The sequence below is a fragment of the Oncorhynchus masou genome, chromosome 32 (genome assembly GCF_036934945.1).
Source record: "Oncorhynchus masou masou isolate Uvic2021 chromosome 32, UVic_Omas_1.1, whole genome shotgun sequence".
Taxonomy (NCBI): Eukaryota; Metazoa; Chordata; class Actinopteri; order Salmoniformes; family Salmonidae; genus Oncorhynchus; species Oncorhynchus masou.
The window spans coordinates 24603995-24618109 of record NC_088243.1 but is presented as its reverse complement, the minus strand read 5'-3'; the positions used below and the strand labels follow the sequence as shown (position 1 = coordinate 24618109).

Genomic DNA, 14115 nt, shown 5'->3' with positions numbered 1-14115 from the left:
AAAGATTCAACAGACATGAACTGAACAAATGAAATTTGAATAATATGTCCCTGAACGAGGGGGGGGGATCAAAATCAAAAGTAACAGTCAGTATCTGGTGTGTCATCAGTTGCATTAAGTACTGCAGTGCATCTCCGCCTCATGGACTGCACCAGATTTTCCAGTTCTTGCTGTGAGATGTTACCCCACTCTTCCACCAAGGCACCTGCAAGTTCCCAAACATTTCTGGGTGGAATGGCCCTAGCCCTCACCCTCCGATCCAACAGGTCCCAGATGTGCTCAATGGGATTGAGATCCGCGCTCTTCGCTGGCCATGGCAGAACACTGACATTCCTGTCTTGCGGGAAATCACGCACAGAACGAGCCGTATGGCTGGTGGCATTGTCATGCTGGGGGGTCATGTCAGGATGAGCCTGAAGGAAGGGTACCACATGAGGGAGGAGGAAGTCTTCCCTGTCACGCACAGCATTGAGATTGCCTGCAATGACAACAAGCTCAGTCCGATGATGCTGTGACACACCGCCCCAGACCATGACGGACCCTCCACCTCGATCCCGCTCCAGAGTTACAGGCCTTGGTGTAACGCTCATTTCTTCGACGTTAAACGCGAATCCGACCATCACCCCCGGTGAGACAAAACCACGACTCGTCAGTGAAGAGCACTTTTTGCCAGTCCTGTCTGGTCCAGCGACGGTGGGTTTGTGCCCATAGGCGACATTGTTGCTGGAGAGGACCTGCCTTACAACAGGCCTACAAGCCCTCAGTCCAGCCTCTCTCAGCCTATTGCGGACAGTCGAAGCACTGATTGAGGGATTGTGCGTTCCTGGTGTAACTCGTGTGATGTTCGGATGTACCGATCCTGTCCAGGTGTCGTTACACATGGTCTGCCACTGAGAGGACGATCAGCTGTCTGTCCTGTCTCCCTGTAGGGCTGTCTTAAGCGTCTCACAGCACGAACATTGCAATTTATTGCCCTGGCCACATCTGCAGTCCTCATGCCTCCTTGCGGCATACCTAAGGCACATTCCCACAAATGAGCAGGGACCCTGGGCATCTTTCTTTCTGTGTTTTTCAGAGTCAGTAGAAAGGCCTCTTTAGTGTCCTAAGTTTTCATAACTGTGACCTTAATTGTCTACCGTCTGTCAGCTGTTAGTGTCTTAACGACCATTCCATAGGTGCATGTTCATTAATTGTTTATGGTTCATTTGGGACGGTTTATGGTTTACAGTGAAGATCTGTGAAGTTATTTGGATTTTTACGAAAGACAGGGTCCTGAAAATTGCTTTTTTTTTGCTGAGTTTATTTGCCTTCTCTGGCAGAAGTTGGGACCTCTTATGGCTTATTGTGTTGCCTGCAGTCAAAAATACCCTCTCGCTAGAGGTGGAGGAGGCTTGGGCACAGAGGTAGCTTGTTGCAATGTTTGTGAGGGGCAGAGTAGCTCTCTTCTCCCACCACTACTTCACAGGATCTTCAGCCATGGGGATGGGAGGCAGGCCTTTGTAGAGCTCCACCTCTAGGTCAACACGCTCGCTGAGGAACGAGGTGTCTTTTTGGATCGTCAACCTTAACTCCCTGTCCTCCAAGGCAATCCTTGTTTTGTACAATGGAGGGACTGTCTCCTCCATTTTCTTTCCTTCAGACTCCTCCTGTTGCTGGTGCTCTGTGTCTGTCTGCTCCGGCTCCTCTGACAGCACTGGTGTTGCTCGTGTCACATCGGCCTCAACAGTTGCCGGCATCATTCACCGGCCTCCCTTTAAATCCGGGGTCCAATGCTGTGGCCTCATGCAGGAAGGCTTGACTGTCCTCATCCTGATAGCGCTCGGAGAGGTTCTCCCACACCTTCTCTTTGATGGTTGCCACAAACATATCTACATGCTTCACTGTGAAGTGCTCTTCCAGTTTTTGAGGATAGGTTTGATCTGTCCACAGGTGTCATTCTTTTCACATGACACAGTGTGGATGTATGGAGGATTCTCATGAACTGGACAAACTCCTCAGCCTTAAGGAAGTCCTTGTCCTTCAGACGGTCCAGGTTGTCCTTGGACATTGATTTTCGTAATCGTGGGTTCAACGCTGCTGCTTGGATCGCTGGATACTGCTCCATGAATCTCTCTATCATTAGATAGAGTTCCATCTGGTCTTGACATCAAGGATGAGTGAGTGTTGCAGAAGGCCTGAACAACAAAAAACATACATTTCATTACCGCATACTTGAATTAAATTGTTAAATGTGAGAATTTCTAAATAATACTTTAATAGATTGAACTGGCTTCTTACCAAGGAGCTGCTACTTTTCCTTAAACTGTTTTGGACATCGAGGATCTCTTGAACCACACAACCACTGCTTTGATTCGGGCTGCCCATTTATCAATTGAAGAATTTTTGTAGATTCTCTGTGCTGCCAGATTCATTGTGTGTGCAAAGCATCCTATTTTTAGGATGTGTAGCCTCTTGATGGCAATATCCATATTGCTAGCATTATCAACAGTCACAGCTATAATCTTGCTCGGCTCGGCCTCAAACTCTTCCAGAATGTCTGAGATCTCCTCTCCCACTACTTCGCCAGTTTGCGACTTGTACACTGCCCTGGCTTGTGTAGTGCACTTTAAGTGAGATAGTGGTCCTCACAGAGGCAGGGCCACCTGTCTGATGTGATGGCCAGCTTCGGCACGTCCTTCAGCTCAGCGATCACATTGGCCATTTCTACACCCTACCACGTAGGAATTAATGTGTCACTAAAGTAACTCCTAGAGGGAGGCGTATACAGTTGAAGTCGGAAGTTTACATACACCTTTGCCAAATACATTTAATCTCAGTTTTTCACAATTCCTGACATTTAATCCTAGTAAAAAAATGCCCCGTCTTAGGTCAGTTAGGTTCACCACTATTTTAAGAATGTGAAATGTCAGAATAACAGTAGAATGATTTCAGCTTTTATTTCTTTCATCACATTCCCAGTGGGTCAGAAGTTTACATACACTCAATTAGTATTTGGTAGCATTGCCTTAATTGTTTAACTTGGGTTAAATGTTTCAGGTAACCTTCCACAAGCTTCCCACAATAAGTTGGGTGAATTTTGGCCCATTCCTCCTGACAGAGCTGATGAAACTGAGTCAGGTTTGTAGGCCTCCTTGCTCGCACACGCTTTTTCAGTTCTGCCCACACAGTTTCTATAGGATTGAGGTCAGGGCTTTGTGATGGCCACTCCAATATCTTGACATTGTTGTCCTTAAGCCAATTTGCCACAACTTTAGAAGTATGTTTGGGGTCATTGTCCAGTTGGAAGACCCATTTGCAACCAAGCTTTAACTTCTAGACTGATGTCTTGAGATGTTGCATCAATATATCCACATAATTCTCCTACCTCATGATGCCATCTATTTTGTGAAGTACACCAGTCCCTCCTGCAGCAAAGCAGAACATGATGCTGCCACCCCCGTGCTTCACAGTTGGGATGGTGTTCTTCGGCTTGCAAACCTCCACCTTTTCCTATAAACATAACGATGGTCATTATGGCCAAACAGTTCTATTTTTGTTTCATCAGACCAGAGGACATTTCTCCAAAAAGTATAATCTTTGTCTCCATGTGCAGTTGCAAACCGTAGTCAGGCTTTTTTTAATGGCGGTTTTAGAGCAGTGGCTTCTTCCTTGCTGAGCGGCCTTTCAGGTTATGTCGATTTTGGTCTCATTTTACTGTGGATGTAGATACTTTTGTACCGGTTTCCTCCAGCATCTTCACAAGGTCTTTTGCTCTCGTTCTGGGATTGATTTGCACTTTTGCACCAAAGTCTCTAGGAGACAGAAAGCGTCTCCTTCCTGGCTGCGTGGTCCCATGGTGTTCATACTTGCATACTATTGCTTGTAATCAAATCCAAATCAAATCAAATGTATTTGTCACATACACATGAAAGTCTAGCAATGCTTGTGCTTCTAGTTCCAACAATGCAGTAATAACCAACGTGTAATCTAACCTAACAATTCCAAAACTACTACCTTATACACACACACAAGTGTAAAGGGATAAAGAACATGTACATAAAGATATATGAATGAGTGATGGTACATAACGGCATAGGCAAGATGCAGTAGATGGAACCATATAAAGTATATACATATGAGATGAGTAATGTAGGGTATGTAAACAAAGTGTCATAGTTTAAAGTGGCTAGTGATACATAAAGATGCAGTAGATGATATAGGGTACAGTATATACATATGAGATGAGTAATGTAGGGTATGTAAACATTGTATTAAGTAGCATTGTTTAAAGTGGCTAGTGACATTTTACATCAATTTCCATCAATTCCCATTATTAAAGTTGCTGGAATTGAGTCTGAGTGGCTGCTGCCAACACACTATGTTAGTGGTGGTTGTTTGACAGTCTAATGGCCTTGAGATAGAAGCTGTTTTTCAGTCTCTCGGTCCCTGCTTTGATGCACCTGTACTGACCTCACCTTCTGGAGCGGGGTGAACAGGCAGTGGCTTGGGTCGTTGTTGTCCTTGATGATCTTAATGGCCTTCCTGTGACATTGGGTGGTGTAGGTGTCCTGGAGGGCAGGGAGTTTGCCCCAGGTGATGCGTTGTGCAGACCTCACTACCCACTGGAGAGCCTTACGGTTGTGGGCGGAGCAGTTGCCGTACCAGGCGGTGATAAAGCCCGCCAGGATGCTCTCGATTGTGCATCTGTAGAAGTTTGTGAGTGCTTTTGGTGACAGGCCAAATTTCTTCAGCCTCCTGAGGTTGAAGAGGCGCTGCTGCGCCTTCTTCACGACACTGTCTGTGTGGGTGGACCAATTCAGTTTGTCCGTGATGTGTACGCCGAGGAACTTAAAACTTCCTACCTTCTCCACTGCTGTCCCATCGATGTGGATAGGGGGGTGCTCCCTCTGCTGCTTCCTGAAGTCCACAATCATCTCTTTTGTTTTGTTGACATTGAATGTGAGGTTATTTTCCTGACACCACACTCTGTGGGCCCTCACCTCCTCCCTGTAGGCCGTCTCGTCATTGTTGGTCATCAAGCCTACCACTGTAGTGTCGTCAGCAAACTTTATGATTGAGGTGGAGGCTTGCATGGCCACGCAGTCATGAGTGAACAGGGAGTACAGGAGAGGGCTCAGAACGCACCCTTGTGGGGCCACAGTGTTGAGGATCAGCGGGGTGGAGAGGTTGTTACCTACCCTCACCACCTGGGGGCGGCCCGTCAGGAAGTCCAGTAACCAGTTGCACAGGGCGGGGTCGAAACCCAGGGTCTCGAGCTTGATGACGAGTTTGGAGTGTACTATGATGTTAAATGCTGAGCTGTAGTCGATGAACAGCATTCTCACATAGGTATTCCTCTTGTCCAGATGGGTTAGGGCAGTGTGCAGTGTGGTTGAGATTGCATCGTCTGTGGACCTATTTGGGCGGTATTGGAGTGGGTCTAGGGTGTCAGGTAGGGTGGAGGTGATATGATCTTTGACTAGTCTCTCAAAGCACTTCATGATGACGGAAGTGAGTGCCAAGGGGCGGTAGTCGTTTAGCTCAGTTACCTTAGCTTTCCTGGGAACAGGGACAATGGTGGCCCTCTTGAAGCATGTGGGAACAGCAGACTGGGATAAGGATTGATTGAATATGTCCGTAAACACACCAGCCAGCTGGTCTGCGCATGCTCTAAGGATGCGGCTGGGGATGCCGTCTGGGCCTGCAGCCTTGCAAGGGTTAACACGTTTAAATGTTTTCCTCACGTCGGCTGCAGTGAAGGAGAGTCCGCAGGTTTTGGTTGCGGGCCGTGTCAGTGGCACTGTATTGTCCTCAAAGCGGGCAAAAAAGTTATTTAGTCTGCCTTGGAGCAAGACATCCTGGTCCGTGACGGGGCTGGTTTTCTTTTTGTAATCCGTGATTGACTGTAGACCCTGCCACATACCTCGTGTCTGAGCCGTTGAATTGCGACTCTGACGCTTAGCTTTTTTGATTGCCTTGCGGAGGGAATAGCTACACTGTTTGTATTCAGTCATGTTTCCGGTCACCTTTCCCTGTTTAAAAGCAGTGGTTTGCGCTTTCAGTTTCACACGAATGCTGCAATCAATCCACGGTTTCTGGTTTGGGAATGTTTTAATTGTTGCTATGGGAACGTCATCATCAACGCACTTTCAAAGGAACTCGCTCACCGAATCAGCGTATTCGTCAATGTTGTTGTTGGATGCAATGCGGAACATATCTCAATCCACGTGATCGAAGCAGTCTTGTACAGATGTATGTGGTACCTTCAGGTGTTTGGAAATTGCAGGTGTAGATGAACCAGACTTGTTGAGGTTTACAATTTTTTTTCTGAGGTCTTGGCTGATTTCTTTTTATTTTCCCATGATGTCAAGCAAAGAGGCACTGAGTTTGAAGGTAGGCCTTGAAATACATACAGGTACACCTCCAATTGACTCAAATGATGTCAATTATCCTATCAGAAGCTTCTAAAGCCATGACATCATTTTCTGGAATTTTCCAAGCTGTTTAAAGGCACAGTCAACTTAGCGTATGCAAACTTCTAACCCACTGGAATTTTGATACAGTGAATTAATCTGTCTGTAAACAATTGTTTGAAAAATTACATGTGGCATGCACAAAGTAGATGTCCTAACCGACTTGCCAAAACTATAGTTTGTTAACAAGAAATTTGTGGAGTGGTTGAAAAACGAGAATTAATGACTCCAACCTCAGTAAGTGTATGTAAACTCCGACTTCATCTGTATTTGGGGTTGAGTGCCTTGCTCATCTCCCTACAGTAAAGAAAAATATTTTAATGTGTTGAATTATCATTATTGAATTATTATTGTGTTGTGTATTGTGGATATACTACTATATCCCAAAAAATGTATACAACTCAATATATACTGACAGACTGCAACAGTGGAGTCCAAAGGCTTTAAGTAACAAAGGGGTGTCGGCCTTTCACTATGAACTTGGTCACCCTCTCCTCAGTCATCCTCCCACTGGCTGCCAGCGTGAAGGGGCTTTGGGCTTTTGGCTTGGACCAGCGGTATTAGAGGGGGGACTGGGTTGGTTCATTGTAGCTGCAACTAACAAAAAAGTAGCAACATCTTTAAATGGGTGATTGAATTTCTGAACGCAAAAATAGCTAAATAATCAGCTGGCTAATGGTTACTTTTGATCAGGAACCCATGTTCGCATAATTGAGTTAACTCTGTGTGGGCTCTAGGCTGCTAGCATACATACCTAATGTAGATCAGGCAACGAGAGATGAACTACAAGCTGGGCAGTCAAACTGTTTCTCTGCCTGTACATGATGCACTTTCCATAGATGTTTGGACAGATTGCTCGTGCTTCCGCCCCTTACAAGCAAAAGTCTTGTTGCACTTGTGGCAACAAGCATCAAATCTGGTGAAGTGTAACCACACTGTTGGACGTTTAGTTCTCTCAGCCATGGTCACTAATTAAGAGCAGGCAGGGGCTGTGTGTGCTGTAGTGTCAACGAGATCTCTTCTGGATTGGGAATAGCGAAAATGCATCAGACGAATGTCTTAATCTTACTGCAAATTAGAAACGGTTGGTGAGATAAAATGTGCAAGATAACATTTATGTAGAAATAACAAATAGGAAATGTATTTTCTTAATTTCTCCAGTACCGAAAGCAGAACCGATAACGTTAGAGCTTAACCATACTACAGTCTTTCATAATTTAGCCCCGGGCCCCGTTTCGGTTCCCATCCCTATCGATCTATGTACTTAAATAGCGAATGGAGGTCGCTTTTCCTGTGTCTCATTTTCATGCCTGCCAGGTAGGCTGTACTCCTGTTGTATAGAGAAGCAATGTGCTTAATATTAGCAAAGTTGATAAATCTAGTAGGCCTAGCCTATAGAAAGCTGATGGGATCCTCCTCTTTTTAATAGAGGTCATCACTCTGTCTTCTCACAAAATTGCATACCCTATAGAAATGTTTGATTAGATTTGTATTGATGTTAGAGTGATTAGAGAGACAATAGTGCTGAATAACAGGCAGTTAGCAAGTTTGGTAGGCTACGAATGACCATCAGCAGCATCGGAGCTTGGAGAAGCCTAATTATCATGACAAAACGGCCACGTGGAATTTGACTGCTTTCATGACTCGTGACTGCCAGTGCGGCGGTAATATGGTCACCGTAACAGCCCTAGTCATGCCTTACTTGTACAACCCAGGGACTGTTGGCGAAGGCCATAATATCCCTCTCCTCCCAGAAGAAGGCAGAGTCAGATCGTTTGATCATCTCAAACTTGCTCAGCAACTTCATGGCATACACTTTCTGAGAGGCTTTGTGTCGAACCTGGGGAAAACAAAGGAATTAAAGTGTCAGAAAGAGAGACGGGAAGACAAAGACATAGGGGTAGAGTCAAAACTAAGTGGTGTAGTGAATACGCAGGTCCTTAACATCTCTATGAAATACAAAAATCTCACCAGCTGAACCTCACCAAACGCCCCTCTGCCGATCACTTTCACCCTGTCAAAGTCCTCAGACCTCATCTGAAAGTCCCGTATGTGCCCCATCACCTTCTCATCTGTGTGGAGGAGAGAGGATTTAGTCATCCATTACACACATTCACATGACCTATTATCAAACGTATACTTACATCTGTTTAAAAAGGTTTCTATGTTTTTGTTTTTCCGTAGGGCAGGGTAGTCCAGATCTAGAACGAAGGCATTGATAGAATCCTGTAAGAGAGAAAGAAAACGAACTCATTGGAAAAGAGAAACCAACAAAACATGCGATCAAGAAAATATAAAGTGACAGCATTATTTTTAGGGTGCAATTAGACTTTGTACCCAAAACAATTGGGACATTTAAGTGCCACATTGGATAACATGTTTGTCCATTGGATAACATGTTTGTCCATTTCAGTAAATGTCATTCAGGAATTGGGCATATAATATGATCAAATAAAGAATTACAGAACTTTGATTTGGTGAAGTGAAATTGACATAACTCATAACAGGCTTAAAACACAGAATGCAGGGCAATGGATTTGTCTACTGTCATTCTCTGACACCAACAGATCTGTGTCAACCTCTGTTGAGGTTTGTAGTTTATTCCAAGAATAACATTACAACAAACCTTACTATAACCTCTCTGATCCTGTGTCTGATCTTCCCCCTCTACTCTGCAGATGTCAGTGTACACTGTACAGTTTGCTGCCAGCGGTTTCATCATCTCTACTCCACTTCCTAATAAAGGACGTACCTCACACAGAACTACTATTTAAGGAGAAAAAGCACATGCAGACATGCTCACACCCACAGACACACGCTTACACACACACAATCTCCCTTAGAGCACAGCAATTCAGGACATGGTCCACCCCGCCCAGTACTCTGAAGATAATGTCATTGTGTCATGAAGCCAGTCCCTCAGTGTGCAATTCATTTCCTCTTTAGAGAGACAACTCTACGTAGCCCGGCTATGAGCCATGAGGAGAAAAAAGTAGTTAGGCTACACTTTTTAAATAGTGGACTGTAGAAGTTGTATTAGTTGGCATTTAGAAACATCACGGTAAAATAGCCGATTGTGGTAATGACCAATCACTTCATTTTGGGTTAATTGAAAAATGTAAAGGTGTAATTACACAAAGCACCTGCATGCCTATGAAGTAGTCGACAGGTACCAGGAAGAGCTGCATTTACTTCATAGACATCAACATAAGATTCCATTGTTACCACATATCCTATGAAATACCAGTTAAAACAGGACTGTAAACACTAAGTATCATCCTTTCTGGGGGAAAAGAGCGACCTACTTCTCAGGTGCAAAGCAGCATCCTGACTGCTCACTCAACATGTCAATCATACATAACTGGACATGCATTGGACAAGAGCCATCCATGCCCCTCCCCCATTGCAAAAACTGGAAATACTTTGAGTGTGAATGTCCATTCCATGAGTGTTTGTGGGCAACACCTGGGGAGATTCAGAACCCTTCTTTCAGACTAGTGTATGTTCAGTGTCTGTGTGTGCGTCCAGAGGTTATTGGGGTCTGAGAGGACTGAAACCTTACGAATTACCAATCGGAATTTCTTCATAACTCCTAGAGATAGTTTAATACATTATGGAGACACATAGATTAACTCTCAGGAATAAGTTAATGTTATTATGAACAGGTATGAACTCTTCAGTCAGTGATGCTAAGGCAGGGACACTGACTGACTCACTGCTGCTATCTTATCAGTTCTTTCTTATCGGTCTGAACCATATCTGAACTACAGTGAAAAAACACTGCTGCTTGGGAGCACACTGCAAACCTGCCAACGTATTGGGTTGCATGGCAACGTCTTAGAAACATGATTCAGCGGGTGACGCAGTGAGAACAAAGTTGGTGACAAGCGACAAGTCAATATCTACTAAAACACATTTATCAATCCTATCATCTAACAAAATGTATGCACACCAACTTGTAGAAGAATACAATGCGCATGTAAAACTTGAACATTGGAAGGAGAAGCTGAGAGAAAAGGATGAAAATAATAAAAAGAACAACAGTTTGTTGGTAGCAGCTGCACACCAGTCAGCAATAGCCTACTGTATTTCCAAGTTTTCATTTGATTATTGGTTGATTTCCTTGGGACTTTCCTGTTTGGCAACACAAAAATAAAACATTGAAGGGGAGAAAAAAGATACATTTTCATTCAGCTACATGGCCTATTCCCAAACAATATTCAGCTACATGGCCTACTCCCAAACAATATTCAGCTACATGGCCTACTCCCAAACAATATTCAGCTACATGTCCTACTCCCAAACAATATTCAGCTACATGGTCTATTCCCAAACACTGCCGTCGGGGGTACGCCAAATAAAAATGTTATTCACATTTTCAAAATGGGGCTATACATTTGAGTGATGTTTTTTTCCTTGCGGGAGTAGCGTCGTTTGACTGCCAAAAATAAAATTAAACTATATTGTGTTCAGCGAAATAACAACAATGTCAAATACAGGTAGCCTAATCAAATAATTAACATCCAATTACATTAACCATTACTCTCTCGCGGGAATTCCACTAATGGTCTGTATGTAGCCAAACGTAGCTGCTGCTCATTCCGTTTGCACGAATATTGATAAATGCTTAAAAGAAAGTTAGGCCCGTGTCCATAGAGACACATACCAGCTCAACTGGTAGTATTGCTACTACCAGCAGTACTACACCTGCACCTGTCAACGACAAGTTGTTCTGCTTCCACGAGCACATCCAATGCTAGCATCAGTAATTCTACATTTGTTGCGAGCTGGGGCACTAACAGTTGTGAATCTGATGCAGCCGAAGAGCTACTGCCCCCTTAGCCGGGAAAGCACCGAACAGACAGGGACGTTGAACCATCAAAGAGGCGTAAATATGATGAGAACTACATTGATTTCCGGGTTCACTTATATTGGGATTAGTGCCTTTCCTCAGCCAGTGTGTTATGTGCAAAAGTACTCACAACTATGAAACTGTCACTCTTCTGCAGACATTTAGAAACATGCCAATTTGAAAAATAAACCACATTAGTTTGAGTGAGAATTAAGACAACTTTTAAGTAGTAAGACATGTATAAAAGCAACAGATACCATTAATAAGAAGGGTCTAGAAGCATCTTATACGGTGAGTTACCGAGTGGCTACGACAGACAAGCTCCATACTATTTGGAGGACTTAATTATTCCTGCTGCTGCGGATATGGCTGGGACAATGCTGTGGGAAAAGCCCCCAAAAAAACTACACAGACAATGCCTTCATCAAACAACAGTTTCCAGACGCATCAGTGACATGCCAGGAGATGTTTTGAAACAATTACTGCTTCGCATACAAGCCAGTGAATTCTATGCGTTACAGCTGGATGAGTCAACAGACATACCAGGAGCTATGCCAGGCCCGCCACATGTCTGTTACATTTATGGGGGGGTCAATTAAGGAAGACATCCTTTTGTGCAAACCACTGGAAACCAGGACAACAGGAGAGGATATTATTTAAGTACTGGATAGCTTTGTGACATCAAATGGACTTGGGGTCAAGATGTGCTAGTATCTGTACTGATGGTGCAAAAGATATGACAGGGAGACATAGTGGAGTGGTAACGTGCATGCAAGCAGTTTCTCCTGACACCACTTGAGTACACTGCAGCATCCACAGAGAGGCTCTTGCTGCCAAGGGAAAACCTGACAACTTGAAAGACGTATTGGACACTACAGTGAAGATGGTTAACTTTGTGCCCCTGAATGCCCCTGAACTCTCGTGTATTTTCTGCATTACGCAAAGATATGGCAGCGACCATGTAACACTTTTACAGCATACAGAAGTGCGCTGGTTATCAAGGGGCAAAGTATTGACACTTTTTATTTTTTATTGAGAGACGAGCTTAAAGTTCTTTACTGACCCTAAGTTTGACTTGTCTGATCGCTTGCATGATTATGAGTTTCACACAACTGGCCTATCTGGGTGATGATTTTTCTCACCTGAATGATTGGAGTCTAGGATTACAGGGACTCCACGCAACTAAACTCAGCAAAAAAAGAAACAGCAACTGCGTTTATTTTCAGCAAACTTAACATGTGTAAATATTTGCATGAACATAACGAGATTCAAAAACTGAGACAAACTGAACAAGTTCCACAGACACATGACTAACAAATGGAATAATGTGTCCCTGAACAAAGGGGGAGTCAAAATCAAAAGTAACAGTCAATGCAGCTGGTGGCAACACCAGATACTAAGTACTGCAGTGCATCTCCGCCTCATGGACTGCACCAGATTTGGCAGTTCTTGCTTTGAGATGGTGGAAGAGGGGGGGGGGAAATGGCCCTAGCCCTCACCCTCCAATCCAACAGGTCCCAGACGTGAGATCCGGGCTCTTCGCTGGCCATGGCAGAACACTGACATTCCTGTCTTGCAGGAAATCACGCACAGAACGAGCAGTATGGTTGGTGACATTGTCATGCTGGAAGGTCATGTCAGGATGAGCCTGCAGGAAGGGTACCACGAGGGAGAAGGATGTCTTCCCTGTAACGCACAGCATTGAGATTGCCTGCAATGACAACAAGCTCAGTCCGATGATGCTGTGACACACACATCCCCAGACCATGACGGACTCTCCACATCGATCCCGCTCCAGAGTACAGGCCTCGGTGTAGCGCTCATTCCTTCGACGATAAACTCGAATCCGTCCATCACCCATGGTGAGACAAAACGACAACTCGTCAGTGAAGAGCACTTTTGCCAGTCCTTTCTGATCGAGCGACGGTGGGGTTTGTGCCCATAGGCGACATGGTTGCCGGTGATATAATCGCAGTCTCACCAGACAACAGCCCTACAAGCCCTCAGTCCTGCCTCTCTCAGCCCATTGCGGACAGTCTGAGCACTGATGGAGGGATTGTGTGTTCCTGATGTAACTTGGGCAGTTGTTGTTGTCATCCTGTACCTGTCCCGCAGGTGTGATGTTCGGATGTACCGATCCTGTGCAGGTGGTGTTACACATGGTCTGCTACTGTGAGGATGATTAGCTATCCGTCCTGTCTCCCTGTAGCGCTCTCTTAGGCGTCTCACAGCACGGACATTGCAATTTATTGCCCTGGTCACATCTGCAGTCCTCATGCCTCCTTGCAGCATGCCTAAGGCACGTTCATGCAGATGAGCAGTGACCCTGGGTATCTTCCTTGTGGTGTTTTTCATAGTTAGTGTCTTAAGTTGTCATAACTGTGACCTTAATTGTCTACTGTCTGTAAGCTGTTAGTGTCTTAACGACCGTTCCACAGGTGTATGTTCATTAGTTGTTTATGGTTCATTGAACAAGCATGTGAAACAGTGTTTAAACCCTTTACAATGAAGATCTGTGAAGTTATCCTTTAAAAGACAGGGTCATGAAAAAGGGACGTTTATTTTTTTGTTGAATATGTATGTGTGTGTGTAAGTAATATATATATATATATATATTCGATGTGCAGGACAAAATTGAGGCTAAGTTGGAGCTCCTCTGTCTGCATTAACAAGGACAACACACAGGTCTTTCCATCATTGCATGATATTTTGTGTGCAAATGAACAAGCTTACGGACAATGTAAAATGTGATGTAGCGAATCACCTGAATTAGCTGGGTGCGCAATTATGTGGGTACTTTCCCGAAACAGA

The 14115-nt window shown here is 44.4% G+C and overlaps 1 protein-coding gene across 1 annotated transcript in view; it reads right to left on the bottom strand.

Annotated features, from left to right (window-relative positions):
• The window catches only part of LOC135525742 (rho-associated protein kinase 2-like), a 52533-nt gene that overhangs the window by 18104 nt on the left and 20314 nt on the right, over nucleotides 1–14115 (bottom strand). The window contains exons 2-4 of the mRNA XM_064953546.1: nucleotides 8597–8678; nucleotides 8424–8524; nucleotides 8155–8292 (exon numbers count right to left, since the gene is read on the bottom strand). Of these exons, the coding sequence (XP_064809618.1) occupies nucleotides 8155–8292; nucleotides 8424–8524; nucleotides 8597–8678 (321 nt within the window). The remainder of the gene's footprint in view (nucleotides 1–8154; nucleotides 8293–8423; nucleotides 8525–8596; nucleotides 8679–14115) is intronic.